The 22,997-nt window shown below is 30.5% G+C and overlaps 2 protein-coding genes and 1 long non-coding RNA gene across 3 annotated transcripts; 1 reads left to right on the top strand and 2 right to left on the bottom strand.

Annotated features, from left to right (window-relative positions):
* Nucleotides 1-508: 508 nt before the first annotated feature.
* Nucleotides 509-1,653, top strand: LOC110689481 (RNA polymerase II C-terminal domain phosphatase-like 4). Its single transcript, XM_021866268.1, has one exon. It carries the CDS (start codon nucleotides 509-511, stop codon nucleotides 1,565-1,567), a length of 1,059 nt encoding a protein of 352 aa, XP_021721960.1. The 3' UTR covers nucleotides 1,568-1,653.
* Nucleotides 1,654-8,349: 6,696 nt separating this feature from the next.
* Nucleotides 8,350-9,508, bottom strand: LOC110689243 (VQ motif-containing protein 25-like). Its single transcript, XM_021865975.1, has one exon. The coding sequence runs from the start codon at nucleotides 9,407-9,409 to the stop codon at nucleotides 8,816-8,818; it is 594 nt and encodes a 197-aa protein (XP_021721667.1). The 5' UTR covers nucleotides 9,410-9,508; the 3' UTR covers nucleotides 8,350-8,815.
* A 10,066-nt stretch (nucleotides 9,509-19,574) lies between these two features.
* On the bottom strand, nucleotides 19,575-22,735 carry LOC110689557. Its single transcript, XR_002504917.1, has 2 exons — nucleotides 22,703-22,735; nucleotides 19,575-19,648 (listed from the first exon to the last, which is right to left on the bottom strand). It is a non-coding gene; the product is annotated as an uncharacterized LOC110689557 (long non-coding RNA).
* Between the last annotated feature and the right edge of the window lie 262 nt (nucleotides 22,736-22,997).

The raw sequence follows: 22,997 nt of genomic DNA on the forward strand, positions 1-22,997 counted from the left end.
TATTGAAAAAAAAATACAAGTATATTTTTTAACATAAAAAAATAAATAAAGATAGTAATTAATTAGTTATACATATCTTAATCCTAAAGGAAATCAAATTATTGTGTACTTGCACTTAAATTCCTTCTTTTTGGCAGAAAAAACGTGTTCGGTTGAAAGTCGGCTATCTCTTTTCCTATATTAACCTAATTATTTAGCTCCCAACACTTTTATATAACACAAGTTTATTGGTATTGTACGTTTGTTATTTCTTTTCTGGCGATTTTTCTCAAAAAATTTTAAGCAAGCAAATAAATCAACAATGACCACCCAAATTATGAATCATTCTGCTCTAAAATACGATCATATTTTGAGTTTTCCTGTTCCAATCTCTGATCATGTTTTCGGTAATAATCAAGGTTTTAATAATTTCGCTCCTATTGTAGATTTTGTTATTACTAATAATCGAGGCGAAAGGATCAAAAGACAAAAAACAAATTACATGTTGAATCCATGTCTGCATCTAAATATGATGAACAATTGTTGTTTATCTTGTGGTAAGACGTTGCTTGCGCCTTTTAATTACAACCCTGTTAATTTTAATTTTCGTGTTCACGATAATTCAAAAGTTGGCTCGTTGTTGAATCAAAAGAAATTATATCTAGTCCTTGATTTAGATCATACATTGCTTAATTCAACTCGATTAGATAAACTAGATTTGGATGAGGAATACTTGAAAACTAGGACGACTCAAAATTCTCCGAATAATGACTTGTTTATACTAGATAAATTAGGGGTCATGACGAAGTTGAGGCCGTTTGTTCATAAGTTTTTGCAAGAAGCGAATAAGATGTTTGAGATGTATATATACACGATGGGGGATCGCGCTTATGCCTTAGAGATGGCAAAGCTTCTTGATCCTGAAAATCAATACTTTCAAACAAGAATAATATCGCGAGATGACTGCCCTAACCAAGATCGAAAAGGACTAAATGTTTTACAAGTACCAGAGAAATTAGGCTTAGTTCTTGATGATACAGAAGCTATTTGGCAGAGCAACAAAGATAATCTGATAGTAATGGACAGATATTTTTACTTTTCATCGGGTTTTCGTGAATTGGGTTACAAAAATTGCAAGTCTCTTGCTCAATTGAAGAGAGATGAGGATGAGTTTGATGGAGCACTTGCAACCATACTGCGCGTTCTTACCAGGATACACCATGACTTTTTCTACATTAATCCTCAATATGTCTCTGTTAGAGATGCTAGGCAAGTGCTTAAAACAAATAAAAGACAGGTTCTCAGAGATTGTAAGATAGTATTTAGTGCAGTTTTTCCTAGGAATTTCGTTGCTGCTAATCATCGTTTGTGGAAGATCGCAGAAGAGTTAGGAGCTACATGCTCGACTGAGCTTGACTCCAGTGTCACCCATGTTGTTTCAACAGACGGTGGCACTGAGAAGTCTCTTTGGGCTGTCCGAGGGAGTAAGTTTCTGGTGAACCCCAAGTGGATTGAAGCAGCATTGTTTTTGTGGCGAAGACAACTAGAAGATAAGTTTCCGGTAGCAAAGTGTCCTAAGCGAGTATGAATTAGTTTGCTCTTGGTAAAGGTATATAAGTACAGCGCGCCTAGGATGGTCTAAAACAACACCACAACTTTGAGTTCACGACGAAACTAAACATGGTTTAAAATTTGCCATAACTTTAGAGATAGCCGCTTATGTTACTATCTAAATTACAGGTTGTGTTGATAAACTTCTAATGATCTTGAAGAAGCAAAAATGTGTTAAGAAAACAAAAGAAATCACTGATTTAAAATTTAGTTAGCATCATATATTAAATCAAATTCTTCTATATTTTTTTTTAACTTTTGGTCCAAAATCTGAAGAATACACCTCTAATTCATGCCAATTTCCTACTTACATAGTTAATCACTTGCTATCATTTTATTATTTTATTTCATTATTTAAACGCCTTTTATGTACTTTAATTAAGACGGATGAGGCATAAATTACTAAATTAGTGTCTTGTTATGATTACTTAAATTGTGGATTAGGCAAATTAATTAACTTATTAGCTGCTATTAATTTAGTTAGATCAATAATATATCATATGACTTTGGTAGTTATTACTTATATTTCAATTCAATACGATTCAACAAAACTGTTTTGAACTCTAATTAGTTTAAGTGATTAGTTTGACAACAACAATTAAAAATATATAGTCAATGGCCTTAGGCATGATTATTTGATCTTACGTTTAGATGCATTAAACTAACTAATCTATATATAAACAATAGCTAAAAATAGTAACCGGATTAAGAAAGTAGCAACTTAAGCCAACATCCTTGTTCATTGTTTGTTAAACCAACATCCTTATATAAACCACCTATTAGTTGACGTGCGGCTTGTATTATATGCAACAATCCTTAAAAAAAAAAAACTAGTTGTTCCAAAGTAATAGTCACATATTTAAACATTTTAACTATGCGAAAATTATCACAAACTCCTAATATAATGATTGTTTATTATTGATTTTACATATGTTTGTACTATTATACTCTTATTTATAACGAGTACAATTCAACTAATATAAAGGTTATAGTTGTAAAATTATGTTAAATAATATATTATTGATTTATTGGATGAAAAAACTTATAAGTAATGAAACAAAAAGAGCTATTCAAAAAAGAGGCTAAATTTATCTTTGATATACGTTGTACATACATAATAATTCATTAAAAATAAGGCCTGTTGGATAAAATTTGCCTTTAAAACGGTGGAATGGGCGGTTTGAATTTCAATTTTCAGCCGAAACAAAAATAATTTAGTTAGAAATTTGTCAACACTTAACAGCTCAGATTGTGTTAGTTGCCACATAGCAATTTGTATTAAAAGTTGACTTTGGATATCGCAGTTGACTTAATTAATTAAAATATTTGTTAAATTGCTAACCAACTGCAAACTGTTATTTTCTTCATTAAAAAAATCATAGTAGTGGACGTCATAAATTCATGTATTAAGTGGATTTAAAATACATTAATATCCCTATCAAAAATAAATAAATAAATAAGTAATATCAACAATTAATTAATCATAAACAGAATGTAGTTGAGTTAAAATTGATTGGCCTCTTTCTTTCTCAACTAATTACAATATTATAGAATATTTGACCCTATGGCGTTATGGCCTATTGCATTGTGGCATAAGATGGACATACGTAGCCAATAAATTTTAAGTTATTATATTACGAGTATTATTTATTGGAGCCCTTTAACCTTTTTCTTAATCCCTTGCAAGATTCTAATTAATCTTGCCTTTTCTTTGTTAATCCGTTTTTTTACTACACTTTCATATACGTATAGTAATATACAGATAAAAAAAACCCTTATATCAATGTGGATAGATACAATGAAAAGTACGTCGTCTTGAAAAATTTATACATTCATTTATTGTTACTTTTAAGGTAACGGGTTTCAATATGATCAGATGAAGCAGTGTATGTTAAATAAAAGAGAAGTTTTGAAGGATCGTTGAGAAAAGTTGGAAAAATGGGATAATTGTCATAATATATACTTATTATTCCACACAACCCTTGCATGCTTAAATGGGATTTTTGAGTATATACTACGTGTATACTTATTATTCCACACAAACCTTGCATGCTTATGTCAAAAAGAATAAGAATAAAGAAAGAAAAACTAAAGTAAACACTAATAAACTAATTGACATGCACATTTTGTCAATAAGGCACGCCGTATTGCACATTAATTTATGTGACAAAGTGAAATAGACGTTTTGATCTTCCTATATGAAGATTAATTAATAGAGGAGTTGTATTTGCAAATTATATTCACAAATTCTTCAATCCTTAAGAGTTAAGACTATGCATCTTTCCTAAAAATAAATAAATAAATAAATTCTTATATCTTGTTTGCATTAACTCTAATAAGGATTATTATTATAGTAGTATTTTACATATAATATTTATGTTGAGCATAAATTTGGAAAATATACATCCTCTATTTTTTTTAGTTGATATGTTTCCTTTATATCAACAAACATGTTTAATGATTAATGTTTCTAATTATTTTAAAGTAAAATTAAAAAAAGATGAGTATTTAATTATAAAATATTCAATGGGTTAGATTTCGAGATAATATATGAAATGAGTCTGGGCAACCCGAACAATGGTTCACAGATTAAACAAGGCTAAGGAGATTCCATACTAATACCGATTGACAATAATTCTTATGCCTTATAAATTGGAATTAACTTTCCTCTTTCTCCAATGTGAGACACTAACAAATAGGTTACAATGGATTTTTCAACACAATAAGATGATTATGATAAAATCTCACGTAACTATGTTTTATCTTTACACATAAAAATTAGTCAAAAAGTGTTTTAGTAAAACTCAAAATTTGTCAATTACTTCGTAATATAAGACAAAACTACAACGCAATTCTATCTTAATCTTGTATACCATTTGTCAATTACTTCGTAATATAGGACAAAACTAAAACGCAATTCTATTTAGTCTTGAATACCATGCGTAAGGTGCTCTAGGTTTATAAAATTTATGTTACTACATATTTTGATGTGAATTTCTTATTATTTTAATTTATATATATGTTATTTTGAAATAAGTACATTTTATTTATTTACATGCTATTATTTTATATTCAACATCGATAATTTCACTATAATCTACTAGGCTTATAAAATTCATGTTATTTTAATATGAATTTCTTATTATTTCACTTTATATATATGTTAATCTTAAATTATTACATGTTATGTTATACTTGCATTTTTTTTAATACATGTTGAAATAAATGAGTAAATAATATATTATTTTAATAAAATAAAACAAAATTTAAGCAAAATAACATTAGATTTAGACAAAATAATTCAATAATAATTGATATGGAGTACCATGATCTAGAAGTATGTAATACTAACTCAACTACAATAGTAAAAGTTTTATCTAGCTTGTTTACATCATTGATGTGACGCCGAAGAACCGACTGAATGAGTTAAAAGAGAGAAGAGAAGATGAGGATGATATGAGTTACATATAATTATTGGAAAATGATTATCTAATATTATGTCAGAAAATGAAAGTGAAATTGCAACGTGAAAGTTTCGTCAAACTTGTGATATAAGCTAAGGATTTTATATATTTTATTTTATTTTATGTAACAAGAAGATAATAATCAAGTACGTGTACGTACATATTTGATTAGTATAAGAAGAACATTTGACGATGTTCATAAAACTAAATTTAGGGTCTGTTCTCGTTGACTGAACTTAGCTGAACTGAACTGAGCTGAACTGAACTGAGCTGGACTGAACTGAACTGAGCTGAATTCAACTGAAATGAATATTTTATAAGAGAAGAAAATTAGGAGCTGAATTGAACTGAACTGAGCTGAACTAAACTGAACTGAGCTGAACTGAATTTCAACGTAAGAGAACAGACCCTTAATACACTAATTGAGTACCTAGTTGTAGAAACAATCAAATAAGTAATCTCACATTGCATAATTTGAAGTATATACTATTTCCCTAGGTTGCATTGTTAGGTAATATTTCATTTTTAGTCTAAAATTAAATATTCTTGATTTTAAATCACCAATGAGTTTAGCATTTACAACATACCACTATACCAGTCAATAAAATTGTTTTTAGAGAAGGAAGACCTGTTATCTTGTTGTACAACCTCCGTTTCGTATTAGTTGTTTGTTTAAAATATTTTATATCTCATAAATAATACCCAAATTGTAATTAATATGAAATGGAGGTAGTAAAAGCAAAGTGCGTGTAACAAATCTTATGATATGTACTAGATGAAGAAACTAAGCTTATGCAACACAATTTTAGGCTAATACAGGTATGATCATGCGGTATACACTATAGTCACACAAACAATATTTCTAATTGAATAAATTATGTGATAAAAGAAATATGCATCTTTATGTATATATTCCCTTTATTAGTGTTTGAGAACATGATATGCTAACCTGTATATATAATAGTGACAGTATGTGAGATATTTTTATCCACCTAAATTTTACTTATCTTTTATACAAGTAATTCAAAATTATATAAATATTAATTATTGAAACTTATTTTTTTATTTGAAATTACTAGAGCTTAATTTGGTTGTGAATCAAAATTTGTAAAACAATTTTTTTTTACCATCTTAATAGAAAATAACCTCTTTTTATTCACCAAGAATTATATGTGGATGGTCACACCGTGTGATCGGTCATCATGAGGTTATTTTGTCAGTGTTATAAGGATTACTCGGTCAGAGTCACATGGGCTATTTCGTTGGTGTTATAAGGGTTATTCGATCATTGTTATAGGGGTTATTTAGACAGTATTATAGGAACTACTCAGTCAGTGTTATACAAATTACTTTGTTCTTTTACAAGTAGTCACATTGTGTATTTGGCCAACCGCTCACAAAATGCGTTGCTTTTTATTTGCACAACATTATAGTTGGCAAAATGTACATTTAAAACATCTTTTTCTTATCTCTAGAAAAACACACAAAAAAAAAAAAAAAAAAAAAAAAAAAAAAAAAAAAAACATTCATATAATAATTGAGGTGTAGAATTAGGAATCTTAAGGAGCAGATTGTGCTTCTCCAGTTAGGAACTATTAATAAAGAAGGGAGTATCCGGACATGTTGGAGTTGAAGTTGTTAAACATAGATCATGAGTAAATTCACTACTTCCATGCACGATTATTAAATGAAATTTACATTTCATTATAATTATAATATAAATATATAATCGATTCTAGTTATCTGGAAAAAAATTTAGTATATCTCTACACCAGATTAGTACTTTTTTTTAATTTTATTTTTTTTGTGGTTTATAGGTAAACAACTACTTATTGTCCTAAAATTTGAATTAAATGATTGGTGCATGATATATAGGCAACCCTATTTTACAATGACTAGGACATATAATCTCTATGTGCATGCATGGCACAACTGGTTGATATTCTCAAACTGGTTAATTTTCATATGGGTACTAATTAGTAGTGTATTGGATTATTGTAACACCCCAACCCCGGGAGAGGCCTATTGTCACGAAATGCATATTAAGGGCCAATTGTTGTCCTCACAAAGTAAAACAAGTCATTCCGTACATTTTTGTGCTCACTTATGAGCACCTCGAAAAAACTTCTCAGGAGGTCACCCATCATAAGACTGCTCCCAGCTAAGCACACTTAAGTGATAAGTATCTTAACATATGAGTTTTGTTAGTGTCTGTCCTGTTCAGTTTAATTTCAGTTCAGTTCATAATTTTCTTCTCTCTTGAACAATTCATTTTAACTCTATTTAGTTCAGTTCGGTTCAGTTGTTTTCAGTAAATCGGAACAAACCTTAAAAGAAAGATGCATTTTATTAATATGAGTAGTATATTAAACTCCTTTAAAAGCAATCATGAGAGGTATTACAATTATATGTGTTAATTTCTTTTCATGGTAGAAAATTGTCATACAAAGAAAGTAGTAGTAGCACAACATAAATCGATGTATTATCAAAGACATATTGACGGTTATATCATTAAGTTTTTGGTAAGCAGGAAGTACAAAGTACATGGCCTAAGGAGTTTTGAAAGTGGTTAGACAAGTGAATCAAACAATACTTTTGCTGATTAGTCACAGGGCACAACAAGTTTCACAATTGGTGTTGCCCCAGTTTTGTTGCCCTATACCTAACAACTATTATTTAGAACAACATCGATCATGAATGGTTAATATGATCAGTCGATTATCTCAATATTTATGTTATTGATTATTTATGAATCAATAATTTTATCTAAAATCAAATTATGCCGATTATGATTTAGAAAATGAAAATCACAACATTGTTAGAATCATTATCTTCACATTCGCGGACACGGATTTTAAGAAACACTACCAAATTTGTCATCTCAAAATCGGTGCTCAATGATTCCGTTTCCCACCTTCAAATATGTGTTTATCAAACCCTAAAATGGAAAAGAGTAATGCTACATTATGATATTTTACTTTTCTTGATATTTTTAATTTTAACTCATAATGAAATAAATTCATGAATTTTCCCTTTTTTTTTAACCTAATTCTTTTGACATTTTTACTATGTAAACGAAAGCTAAGAGCCAAAACTCATGTGATGATGAACAAACACAAATTCTGTTGTAAAATTGTTGAATTATACAGTAACAATTGCACGTACACATTATTCTATTGCATGTGAATTGTGACACCATCATAAACATGGCTTAGACATGTGATACTCAAACATTATTATTTCAAGAGAGAGAAATTAAAGATAGAGAAAATAAAACTAAAATTAAAAATAATCATAAAATCAAAATCAATAGGTAAAGGCATTTCTCATGTATATAGTTTCATCAATCATGTCAAATTATAAATCCCTCACATATATTTACAATAGACTCAATAATATTGGAGGGACCAAAATCAAATAATATTAATAATCATAAGTTAATAGTAACAAGTTAACAACCTCATCCCCTAAAAAATTACAATTACAATTACATAATCCACCCATTTGTCAAAAAAAACCTTGAGTAATCAGACAATTAAACCACAATCAACTTCCTAATCTTCTCACCCGACAACGTTAATCAAATCGCGCTCTCTTAATCCCACAAAAATAAAATAAAATAAGATCAAATAAACCCGACTAGGAATTTCCCACCAATCAGTAATTATATTTAACCCAACAAGCAAACCAGTCAATTTTTTTTTTTTCAAAAGTCAATCTTTTTTTTTTTTTTTTTTTTTTGAAAAATTTTGTTTCCAATTTTACCCTCTATAAGAAAGAGGAGTATTTTCAGCAATAGAATTAAGATGAGAAGAACCATCAGCAGCCCCCAAATGAAACAAATTATTAAAATCAAAACTATAATCTAAATCACTAAATCCAGTTAAATACCCACCAGATGAATTTATTATATGATCTCCTCCATTTAATCTCCAAGCTTCTTGATTATTATTATTACTATGATTTTGTTGATCAGATGATGAAGATGGTGATGAAGATGATCCACTTCCTACCATTACTTCCAACTTTGTGCTTATATTGTTACTCCCTTTGTTGTTGTTGCACCCTGGTCCGGCCTCGGCCGCCTCGAGTGCTTTGACTTTTTTGCCTTTCTCTTTGCCTTTGCCTTTGCCTTTGCTGCCCCCGGCGTCGGGTTTTCCGGTTAAGCGTTGGACGAGCTCCCGGAAATTCGCGACGTCGGTTTTGATGATCTCAGGGGCAAATATATGGATGATTCTGATTTTGGGTTGGACTTTTGTGATCACACGTGAGTCTCTATGCATGGCTAAGGCTCCTGCGGTTGTTGTTTGGGTTAACATGCTACTACTATTTTGTTTCTTGAACATATGAGTCATGGTTTATTTTAGAGAGAGAAGTAGATTTGAGTTTTTTGTTGTTGAGAAAAAAATTTGAGGGTTTTGAAAAGTTTTTGTTTGTTGCAAAGGATAAGGGTTTTGTATATATATATATACATATAGAATGAAAATATAATAATGAATATATTTATGAAGGGTGGAATTTTTTAATTTGTTGTTAATAATTATTTGAACAAAAACAAAGATATAAAGAGGAATATTTTAAAAATAATTATGGGATAGTTGATAAATTAAATATAAAAAAAAACAGGCTGTCTCATTTGAGAGTAGTAGGATGAATGTACTTAAATTGGGAATGAATCTTGGTTTAATTTGGAAAATAATGTTGGGATCATTGTTGTGGGACATGAATCAAAGTACTAGATGTGTTTATGGTCCCCTTTGTGGTCCAATAAATATATTATGGTAGTTTTGACATAAATAATTACATATGATTAATGTTAATTAATCTTATTAATTGGTGGTTAATTTGTGGATGGGGGTAAGGAAACTTGCTAATATACAAAAACATCCACTATTAGTAATAATATACTTTATTAAAAGTGGTTTAGAATTGATATAGATATATAATATTGATTAAAGCCAATTTGTTGGGATGATTGTGGCAAATTTTAATTATTTATGAGGTTAATTATTAGTTTATTACTATAATAAGTAAATGGTTAACCCAATTGCATACGTTAAAAGCAATTTTCCATTTCAATTGGAGGTTACGTGCAGTTCAAGGGCAACTTTTCTGATATTGATGATATGTTATAATTAAAATATGTCAAAATATATGGAAAATTTTGAGTAACTTAATAAGAATGTTTTATTTGGCTTTGATTTTCTTGACTTTACAAGTAATAGTTTATAGGAGTGATCCGAAGTTTTCTAACATTTGGTTATTCTTTCTTAGCATTGATTCATTTCTTGCAAATTTTAGCTGAAAAAATTGAAGGGTTTAACAAGAATTGAACCTCTAGCATTTAAATTATATCGCTTATTCCTATATCGCTTATCTTTGGAATTTTCTAATGGATTAGCACATCGATTGTACTTAATAGAAAGAATTTTGAATAATCTTCACTTGTTAAAATTTTACTTTTCAGGAATAACATCTAAAATTTCATATTTTATTTTTTAAGATGGTAGTGTTATAATCTTGAGGTCGTGAGATTAAATCTAATAAAAAAGCATGTTTATAATAATTTTAATTTAAAATGTGGATGACTTGGGGAAAAATAAAGTTTATCAACATACTTTGCATTAGTTTTTATTTTATTTTTTTTAATCTACGTACGCAATTTTACTCAATGGTTAGTGACAAAAACATAAAGATATGGAGTAACATTGAACTACATTGATGAGAGTGAGGGATAGCTCAAGTGGTTAGAGCTTCCCTCCCGATTTCAAGGCTCTTTAAACACCAAAAACTAGATTGATTGATCAAGTACTATATTTGTTAATAATTCTTTACAAAAGCACTTTCCTTTTTTTTTTATGGGCAAATTTAGCATAATTTCCTCTTATCCATTTAAATATTATGCCCTTTTTATTTGTTTTTCCCTTTTTTAGGAGAATTATCCATTAGTTACTTAGTGTTGAAATAAACAAGAGATTCCAAAAATATGCTTTTATCAAATATTTTATAGCTTATTTATACTTAAAATATTCAAGTATTGATCCAATTTCTTATTCTACAAAATCGCGTGGTTGGAAGGAAGCCAATGTCATGGTCTCCATAATTCACTATCGACAACCGTACACATCCGCGTTTTGTAGGAATTTATAACACAATTAAGCTTATTAAATTATTATCAAATTCATATAATATTACTTTGCTTTGTATTTTTTTAATGTCTAGATTTTGTCGTATGTGCTTGAGTTGGTCCAATTGATTTGTACACCATGTAACGGAAGTAACTGTCACTAAACTATAAAATTATGGGGAACTAACATTCCATACTAAGATTGCGAGATTAGGATACACTTTAATCATGTTTGATTTAAGAGATACAAGAATATTAGTTATATAACTATTCATTGATTCATACAATCATCTATATTGCGCACAATCATAACCTGTTCTTTAGTTAAATAATTGGTATTAGTGTAGGGTTATGTCTCAAACGTTATTGGATAATTATAATTAATTTGGGAGGTTTGTGTTGGCATGTCTGTACATAAGAACTTAAATATAGTAAAAAATACATAAGTAAATTAAAATTAAATCTTAAATTATTATTCAGTTTTAGGCCCGGTTGATATTGAACTCTCCCTTTTATTTTTACAATTGATAAACTAATACAACAAAACATAAGACAATGATTCAGTATTTGATGAGCTTTTTGGTCATGTTGTGTCATAATAAGCACATCCGACCCTTAATTGTCATATTTTCTCAATATTCCATTGTAAATGGAGACATATATTACTAGGTTGGTAGTGCGTAAAATTATATTGGAATAAATCATTATTCTTGAGTTGTTGAAGAACGCTCATACTCCCATTTTACGACAGAAACAAGCTCATGCATACATTAAGCCATGCAAAACTTTGTCCTAACTTTGAGGCACCAAAATTAAATTTGTACAAATTAATTTCATAATTATAAACTCTAATATCATTACCAATTTAGGTAATGAATCAAAATAATTTTATCTATTGATTGTAAATTTATACACTCAATGATAATTAGGTTTATCCTAATTAAATCTTTAATGTTTATACCATAGAGATCTAAATCCTCCTCCATGCATGAAGTATATAACCCTAGCCTTGCATTTAATTATTTCTATCAAACGAAATAGGTGGACTTTTAACTCAAACAATTGCTATACCTTAAGACTATTTCAACTTCAATTCATCCATGCATGTCTCCTTTACACGTGTTATGAAGTATTGAAGTGTGCCATCAAATGTTACAAGTTAGTTTTCCTATGGTATATATTGTCATTATAATGGTAATAATACCGAAATAATATATATGTACATACCAAACGACCAATAGATATATGGATGATCAAAACCCTAATAAAAAAATAGACAAAAATTAAATTTTTAAAAGAAACACTAATCATCATCACATATATCGTCTGCATATTGATACATGCATGCACGAATACATAAGGTAAGTGCATTTTACTAATTGCATCGTTTATTCCTGCAACAAAACACAAACACATTGTAGTTTGTTTACGTGAAGCATGTGTTAGGTGAGAAATGATAGGAATCATCAATCATGAGAATTGAGAAATATCAAGTGTTGTTAGACGACATTATTTACAATTTGCCAATTATGTCATACCATATACTTCGCGTGTGAGAGGGAATGTACCAAGTTTTGAAATCATGGTTACAAGTTGTTGGGATTTTTAATCAACACTCCTACCTAGCTTGGCTATAACTACAATTCCACCTTGTTCTTCAACCTTAAATTCATTATTCGGTAATACTCGTATATGTGTCATCATTTATACTCCCCTCGTCTCTTAATGCTTTTCCAAATGTTTCAAGCTAGATGCGTTTTATTCACCTGAATTTTGCTTATCTGAACTTATTAAATTAGCCCTTATTAAAACTTGTTCTAGGTATAAATTAAACTTGGGTAGCCCTGATTAATCCTTATTACAACTTATCTGAACTTATTAACTCGCATCTTAACTTAGGGTGTGTTCTATTCACCTGATTTTTACTTATCTGATCTTATCTAAATTTATCTGAACTTATTAGCCTTCAATAGAACTTATTTTAGTTATAAATTAAACTTGGTGGCCCTGATTAACCCTTATCACAACTTATCAGAAGTTATCTGAACTTATTTTTCCTGAACTTATCTTATCTGAACTTAGTAACCCTAAAATAAGTGGAAATGAGGGGAACAGAACAAGGCCTTGTTAACCCTTATCTGAACTTATTAACCCTGAAATAAGTGGAAATAAGGTGAACAGAGAACAGGGCTAACTTTTTTTTTTCCTTCTTTGAATTAGGTTTTTTTCACTAGTAATGATTTTGCGTATATTATGGCTTGTTGCATATCTTTTAAACAAAGCACCAACTGACACTTACCATTGTTTACTAATAAGGATATACGAAGTATATTTAAGGTATGCTTTGGGAAGTATAATCCTCCCCAGTGTCGCGATATCACTTTCTCAAATATATAAATATATATGTTGGCATGTTGCTACATCATGGAAGAGTTAAAGAAATTATTAGGTTAGAAGAATATATATACAACTCGGTGAAGGTATAAGTAAAAAGAAATAAGAAAGTCATTGGAAACAAAATTTCGAGGTCCAAAACAAACGATCGTGTGTATGGAAACAATATGATTGTTCTGAGCGGGTGTATTAGTAGATTAATAACTTCCTAGTGTCCCAGAACATCTATAATAGATCAAAATAGAAATGGAATTTGTTCTAGTTCTAGCAGTTTCGCTAAAGATCTTGATAATACTTCTTCCGTTCTGAACTTCCGATAATATTGCAACAATCGGACTTTTGCATTATTCATCACTCTTGTTTGACCATATAATATGATTTATACATTAAGCAAAATATAAACATGCGCAATCGTGTTATTTTCGTCTCATAAACTACTTTCACAACATCAACTTTTTATAATATTAATTCTTATACACTTATAAATATTTAACATATAAAATATGTTTTAAGATGTTTAATTTCATCCTTTAGCTTGTTGCAATATCATTGAAACATATGAAGCATTAGACATTATAGACAAATATATAAAATATATTCTAAATCAATGATTTTTTATTTATATTTTTTTTGTTTATTTGTTTGTTTTGTTTTGTATGCAGATATTTATCATATCTCATAACGTATCTACATTTTGAAATGAGGCTTATGATCCATCACTACATGTTAACTTATGTTTTATGATAACATATTTTGAAATGAGCCTTATGATAGATCACTCCAATTTAAATCACATTCAATTTACTTGAATCCTCCAATTTTTTTAAATGTTCATCACATCATATGACATCTTTTAGACACAAATATCTTCTAATTTTGACTTTCAACGTAAATTCCCTTCAAACTCCTCCTTTTCGGCCGATATATTCAAATGTGGGTCGTGAGTAATAATGTATTATTGAAGGATAAATATAAGCAAAAATCAATCATAGGCACTAACTATCAGTTTATACTTTTGATTAAAATTGATCTTTTAGTAGATCGACCTAATAATAATTTCTGACAAAAAAAAAATATATATATATATATATATAATAGACCTAATGATTGAAGGACAAATAAAGGGGGAGTATGAGAAAGTAAATCAAAAGGAACAACAAAACAACTAAAACATCAAACATGAAACATAGCCGGCGAAAGAAGAAGTGCATGATTTATTAATGACAATCCCAACAAAATCTGATAAATGTTTATGCACGTGAGGTGTTGATCGGGAGATTTTGTTGTACTAAGGTCTTTCCTTTACGTGACCTTTTAGTCCACACGAGTCTTCCACAAGAGATTTTCATTGGATAATTCAAGTCGGGTTATCTAGAAAAAACGTTACTCCCTCCATCCCCAAAAGAACGACCAATTTGGGTTGATTACGCAGGTATTAAAAAAGTTAAATAAAAAGAAGTAAAACTATATTGAAAATATAAATTTATTTAGGGTTTGTAAAAAATAGAGAGAAAAAGTAATAAACTAACATGGAAAATCAAATTTTTATATGGGGAAACTAATTTTGCACAAATATTATTGCAAATTGATGGGTGTTTTAATACAAATGGATCATTCTTTTTGGGACTAAAATTAGGCCAAATAGGTCGTTCTTTCGGGGACGGAGGTAGTAAATGTTTGGGTTAATTTCGAGTTTGGCTGGTCATTTTCGATTTCTATGCCAATATGCTTATATAGTAATAATTATTAAACCATATTTTTAGATATGAAGTGAAAATCGGATTAACCGAGGAGAGTGTCAAATGACACCTAAATTTATTTAAGAACACCTTTTAATATATAATATAGATAGTTAATACAAGATATATGAGTAGTAAGCATTAAAATATTTTGGTTTAATTTTCATGACATTTGATAAATAACTACTAAAAGGTATAAAACCATGACTAAAAACAGTGATGTGGGTAGCATAATTGATTATCATGGGTTACCTTATACATGAGCCACAGAGCCAAAATTTCCAAACAATCCAACCAACCAACCAACAGAATAAGGGGAGCACTCAAGTGAGAATTAATTAACTAACTAATTAATTAATTAAAATCATACTTAAATTGATTTACAAAAATGATTGACTTAGTTGTTCCCCATATTATGTGCAGTTGGGTTGCACGACAATGGGCATCCTGTAAAAGTATAGCTGTATCCTTATGTACTTTTATGTGTATGTCTTTCTTTCATTTTAGATCGATAACGTGCATTACTTGCATCCTACAACGCCACATATCTCAACATTGTGTTTCATACCATCATTCTATTTTCATTCACTATTTAATTAAATTAGTAGTACGAAATATTCATTTTCTATACTATAATGAATTAACTTATTTTATTTCTGACGGAAAACCATTTTTGAAAATGATTATGTTGGAATATGTCTTGAATCAGTGTTTCAAAATAATGAGCGATAACTTGCTAGGTAGCTCAAGGGATTAGTGCATAGGAAAAGGGATGATATGAGCTATAGCTCATGCATCAACATATAGCAGTAGCAACCTATAGCTCTAGGCAATTGAGTGAGCTATAGCTCGATCTTATGGAGCTTGCGGCAGACTTGAGCTAGCTCGACAATCCCGTCTTTGTGCATAACTTATGGAATAGTTTCCTAATTTGGTATTCTCCACATTTCAACTATTTGAGTTCATTCGGAGAATACATTAGGGTTTTCTTATGTTATTACATGACCTGCAGATGATCAATTAGATCACACCTTTTTGTTCACTCACTAACATTTGGGATTCATTATATTATTCTCTCATTTTTTCTCCATTATTGTGAACAAGCTCTTGAATCCCCCACTAATGAATGTAGGTCGTCTAACTTGATCGAACCACCGCACGTAAATCTTTATGTTTTTTTGTTTATCTTCTTTATTGGTTTTCTCATTCTTATTATTTCATTGATTTGTTCCGCATTAATCAAACACAACACCAAGCTGATTTCCTAAGAGATTCTCTATGGTGAAAAATAATATTAAGGGGAAACACACTAGTAAAATAGTTTTCTTATGCTTGTTTCCTTACAAGAAAAATTATAGAGGAGCGGAAAATTAGGAGAAAAAGGGAAATTATAGAGGAACGGAAAATTAGGAGTAAAAGGGAGAAGAGGTGAGGAATGTAAGTCTGTGCTCTGGGTTAACCCTTAGCACATAGCTTCTATATATTAATTGGTTTAGCAAACATATAGGATGAAAAATGTACCATTACATGTATAATAGGTGACAGGTGGTAAGTATTTTGGGGAAAAATATTCAACCTTTAGAATGGTAAAAAGTACCACTACATGGATAATTGTACACAAAAAGTACTATTTAGATAACTTATACTTTAATACTATCTAAATAGTACATTATACATGCATAATAGTACATAATGGTACATTATAATTTTTAATGTACCAACTGTAGAGTCAGCTTTTTCCAAAAGCTTGCTAAATTTACATTTTTACCCTCCTATATGTTTTGTAAATACTCCCTCCGTTAATAGTTATGTGCAACTTTGGGGGAGTTTACGGTTACGTACCAAGGCAAAAGATTGAGGGCAAAGATTAGAGGGAGTTAAGGGAGTTAATTAAAGTGAGTGGAGAGAGAAAGCTGGTCCTCCCCCCCCCCCCCACTTGCAAATATGGAGGGGAAATCAGAGTTTTTGGAGGGGTTTCTTCCCCCACCCCCCCCCCCCCAAAATTTCACAAAAATTTTGAATTTGGGAATTTTAAAATTCCTTCTAACTTTAAAAAAAAAGGAAGCTAAACTACCAAGTTTTCTGATTTCATATCAGCATTTATGAGGCTTATAAATAGCAGCCTCCAACATTCATGAAGCATTCAATGCTTCTCAATAATTACGTAACCATGTTTGTTCAAAAGATAGATCAAATCCACCAAAAGTTAGCACAAATTACATACGTTTAGCCCACATTAAACTCAAAAAATTACTCCTAATCTAAAATTAGTGCTAAACAAAAGTTAGTCTTCATATCATCTAGGCATCAGCTTGAGGGCAGCATCATCTCATCAAAAACCTTCATCAGCCCACCCCCCTTCACCATCTACAGCAATCTACAAGTGAAAACAGCAAACAGAAGACATGGCAGACATAGATGAAGACCCTTTTTTCGACATTGATCACTTAATTTCAGAGGAAGAAATGGCAGAGTTGTACTATTATTATGAAGAGCAGATGCAAGATGCAGATTTTGAAGCATACAACTCAGACAATGAGAACATGCAAGAAGAGGCAGAAGAAGAAGACACAACCATTAACAACAACAATTAAACTCAACAAGATGAAACACAAGCATCATTGTTTGAAGAAGGGACTCACCAACCAAACAGAAACCAACTGAACATGCATCAAAAGAGAGAGATCGATTGTGGATGCAATGCTTTTGAAAATGCAAGATGGTAACCTACCAAGAGGCTACAAGGTGGAATTATCAATCAAGTTCAAGGTTCATAAATCAACAATTACAAGACTTTTCACTGAAATAAAAAGGCAGATGGCAGAAGGGAATTTGATTGATGTCAGGTCCAAAAAGATAGGCAGGACATGTCCAAAGCCAATGGAATTTTCTGATGAATTCCTACAGTCAGTCCCACTGCACTTAAGGTAGACAGAAAGATCATATGCTGTAGCACTCAAAATTTCACATGTAACTCTTCATTTTTTGAAGAAAAAGGGGAGAATCTGAACACACACAGCAAGCAGCAAGCTAGCACTGACATCAGATCACAAGGTTGCAAGAATGAAGTAGGTTTTGTCTCACATAAACCCAATCCAAGGTAATGAGAACCCCACATTTGATGACATGAAGTATGCCATCCACATTGATGAGAAATAGTTTTATCTAAACCCAGATAAAAGGAGATTTTATCTACTACCAAGTGAGGAAGATCCCTATATGACTCAACAATCAAGGAGGATCAAATTAAAAGCTATGTTCATGTCCATTATAGGGAAGCCTCTTTATGGGAGAAATGGGGAACTCTTACATGATGGGAAATATCGGATATTCCCATTCACATAGCAAGAAAGGGCAAAGAAGTCAAGCAAAAACAGACCAGCTGGCACAATGGTCACAAAAGCACTTCAAAATGTCAATAGAAATGCAGTAAGAGACATGTTACTTAACAAAGTCATACCAGCAATAGTGTCAAAATGGCCAGCAAGTTTGCCCAAAAATGTGGTCATACAGTGGGATGATGCAAGGCCACATCAAGTACCAAGAGATGAAGAATTCATTGCAGCAACACAGGCAAATGGATTTAACATTGAGTTTGTGTTCCAACCAGCACAATGACCAGATTTGAATGTGTTAGACTTAGGTCTATTTAGATCTATTCAATCTTTGCAATATCAATCTTTTCCAAAGAATGTAGATGAGCTTGTTGAAAAGGTCATTGAGTCTTACAACAATTTCAAACTAGAAGTAAACAAGTACATTTGGGTGACATTACAAAGATGCATGATCAAGATTCTAAAGGCAAAAGGAGGGAACAAGTACAAAATCCCACATATGAACAAGAAAAAGCTGGAGAATTTAGGCATTCTCCAAAATCAGATTGAAGTGGACAGGAGTATAGTGTTGGAAGCTGTGGAATATCTTAACACAATGTTCAGGCCAGCACCCTAGAGAAATCATGAAGCAAAAACAGAAGACATGGAGGTAGATGCAGACTAGTTACAAAGAGACACAGACAACAACCAAACACTACCACACATAACCACTTAGGAGTCAACAATGCTATGTTAAATTTCACTTTTGTTTAGTTATTTTTTGGAACCAATCAATAGGTGGTTAGGTGTATTTTGTATGCTAGGTTATTAAAACAAACATGAAAGGCAGTGTTGGTTTAGTTCTAGTGCATTTTAACAGGCTTTTTGTATCCATATTTTCAAGTTAATGGAAGTACTTAATCACATAAATCCATCAGGAGATCAATTTTTTTTATACACAACTCTTCAAACATGGTTACCTCAACATCAATCACAATATAGTGATTGGTGGAGCTATACCTGTAACACCCCAATAATTCTCCCTTTTCCAAACCACTTACTTTAAATAAAAATAGAGGAGAACCATTGGCATATTACTGCCACGTGTTAAAACGTTAAGGCTTTATCAAAGTCTTGCAGCAGAAATCCAACTTAAATATTAAAATAATATAATTTAGAAAACCAATAAGTCAAAGCTTACAAATTGGAACCATAAAGGCCCTTATTAAAACCAAACCAATTTCCAAAATCCCAAAACATAATTAAAATAGTAAAACATAAATAAGTTCAACACAAAGAACGAATACTCTCAATCACACCAATCCCTTGACAATGCATATGTCAAATCCCCGAACTTCACATCATCAAGCTAACCTGTGCAATACTGCTCCCCAATAATACAAGTGTAATAATTGGATCATCACAGGGTCATTGAAAGGCGAAGGCCATGACCAAAAGAAAACACACAAAAGCACGCAATCAGCAAAGCTGAGTACATACAAGCTACAACGTACCAAGCCTAGCATGCTCAACTAATTAAAGTAAATAAACATACAACATAAATTCATTAATCAAGACTCCACACTTAAACAATTCAATCGACTCAACATACTTGCTAATCAATTCCAAACACTTGACTCTTTATATTTAATTTAATTAATTTAGTTGGAGTAAGCAATAGACGAGGTTGTCCAATCCACCAAATCATTTTGGTCCCAAATGACCATTTAAAATAAAAGTTTAGCGCGATGCAAGAATGGGCGACTCCATTCTCACAAAGTTAGTCTAGGATCCCATCTAACTTTCATTGTAAAATAAAAATGTAAATACCAAAAGAAAAGAAGACATGTTGATCAAACAAGCCTCGAAAAGCCACGGGCTACCACCGTGTACCCCAACCCATAATTGTCAATACTCTAGAAGTGCACGCTTTCCAGAGTTTTATTGCTCATCCATGTTTCACTTTACGTGATTACAATTTTAATTAATAGCCGACTCATTCAAGAAGACCATACATAACAATCATACATCAATTCACTTTTAATCTTATTTAGGACAATGGTGATCACATCACAAGTTGACCTTTAATTCCATTAAACTTCCAAATTATTCAAAATTGTTGAACATAGTCAACCCACCTAGCCATTTCGGCTTAATCCACTTTTACTCAACATACTAACAAGTCATGCTCGAGTAATAAAATAAATAACAACCTTATGGAATAATTAATAAATTCACTCCACTTAAACCATTCAATTTCAATCCTTTAATAATCCAAATGTGGTTAACAAACCGATCCAATAAAAATATGCCTGTATCAACATTCCATACAAACAATTAATCCAATATAATTCAACATGTTTGCATCCATAATTCCATACAAACATAATCAATTCACCAAAACATGTCTCATAAACATAAGCACATGAATTAATTAAATGTATAACCAAACAATTTTCATCCAAGTGTTCTCTAATCATGAAACTAAGTTCTTTTCTTTGGTACCTAAACATGATACTACTTACAACGAAGTAGACATGTACGTACCTCGTATAAACAATCCTTTGTGCCACTTTTAATCACTTAAAAGTCTCCTAAGAAATAATCACTTCCTAGAAAATAAACAAGCAACAATAATAAATTAATACTTAACCAAATTTCCAGCAACATAATTTAGATTAAAACTCCTTAAAAATTCATTAAAAACATGTTTTTATGGTTAATTATGCATTAGAAATACAATAGGAACAAAAGCCCCAATTTAATTAGTCATAAGAACCCTAAAATCCCAATTTAAATAAGTTGAAACCCTAGGTTTTTAAACTTATAAAATCTGAAAATTATAACAACAATTATAATCTGAAATTATTAGTTTAAAACATAAAAACATGATTTTGATACTAAAAATATAAACTTTTTACTATAAAATCAAAACCCAAAACTAATCATAAACATTAAGCATAAAAAAAACTTCGTTAAAAATCAAAAACTGCCCGAAAATCATATGTAGAGGCTGAATTTGGCCACGAGAGGGTGGTACTCATTACCAAAGGTAGTGTCTCTTTCTTAAAACATTGTTTCCACATGGAAAACACTACTTTTTTGTCAAAATCGGATGAGTTCAGAACCTGATCGGGATTAATATTAACGAACCAAAATCTAAACATTAAAACACGAATTTACGTGTTCAAAATAATCTGGAATTAAGTTAAACTAATTAGTAGTATAATCACAAAAATTTCAAAACATCATTACTATAAAAGCCCTAAATCGATTGTTCATAAAAACCCTAAAATCATGATTTTCAATGATTAAAAACCCTAGGTTATTAAATTTACAAAATCTGAAAATTATAACATTTATAAAATCTGAAATTATAAAGTTTAATCATCAAAATATAATTTGATACTAATTAAATTAATTTCAAACAATAAAATCAAAACCCATAATCAGTATTTATAATTACACAAATTAATAAAACAAAGGAGAAAGAAAATAAGAATAACCTTTGTGTGGGGAAATTTTTGGGGATGAATGGGGTATTTATAGGAGAGAGGGTAGTAGGGTAAGTAGGGATATTGGGCCTCATTAAATTAATGGGTCAATTAAGAAAGTAAACTGGGTTTGGTTTGTTTGTTGGACATAAATTATAGAAGGAAGGTTCATAAAAAGTTATTTGTAATAAAATCGTTTATCAACCCCAAAAATAATTTGAAACTTTTGAAATTAAATTCCGGAAAAATACAAGTAAATATTATAAATAATACTCCCTCCGTCCCAGTTTACTTGCAACATTTTGACTAGACACGCTTACCGATGCACATGTTTGACCGTTGATATCTTTTATTATAAATTTATATAAGTTATAAAAAGTTTATATTAAGAAACTATACATTAAAATAGACCCAACAACATCTTACATGATTACATTGACTTTCATATAATAGTTAAAAAAGATGGTCAAAGGGAGATGTGTGAATAGTGCAAAAAGTCAAACCGTTGCAAGTAATTTGGGACGGAGGGAGTATATAATTTCATTTATAATATATTTTAAAATATGGGGGATTACAATACCTTTGTTCAAATAGTATTTCATAGGAGTCCCTTCATCATTTGGATTCAATTACAACACTATAGTGTATTAAAATGGGGACTGTACAATAAGAACAACAAGGGGGCATGTGAAGGGAACTCCATTACAAAATGTTCTCTACACTATGATCATTGAGAATATTTTTCACACAACAATCCAAACACCCAACTCAACAAACCATCATTTAGGGTCATCATTCAACAATCAAATTCACATATTCCATAAGCCATGATTACAACATCAACCAATCATTATCCAACCCATAACATGCATCAT

This window comes from Chenopodium quinoa, unplaced genomic scaffold (assembly GCF_001683475.1).
Source record: "Chenopodium quinoa cultivar QQ74 unplaced genomic scaffold, ASM168347v1, whole genome shotgun sequence".
Lineage (NCBI taxonomy): Eukaryota > Viridiplantae > Streptophyta > Magnoliopsida > Caryophyllales > Amaranthaceae > Chenopodium > Chenopodium quinoa.

Excerpts from the sequence above, each read along its gene's own strand:
- LOC110689243 (XM_021865975.1), bottom strand. The coding sequence starts at position 9,409 with ATGACTCATATGTTCAAGAAACAAAATAGTAGTAGCATGTTAACCCAA.
- LOC110689481 (XM_021866268.1), top strand. The coding sequence starts at position 509 with ATGATGAACAATTGTTGTTTATCTTGTGGTAAGACGTTGCTTGCGCCT.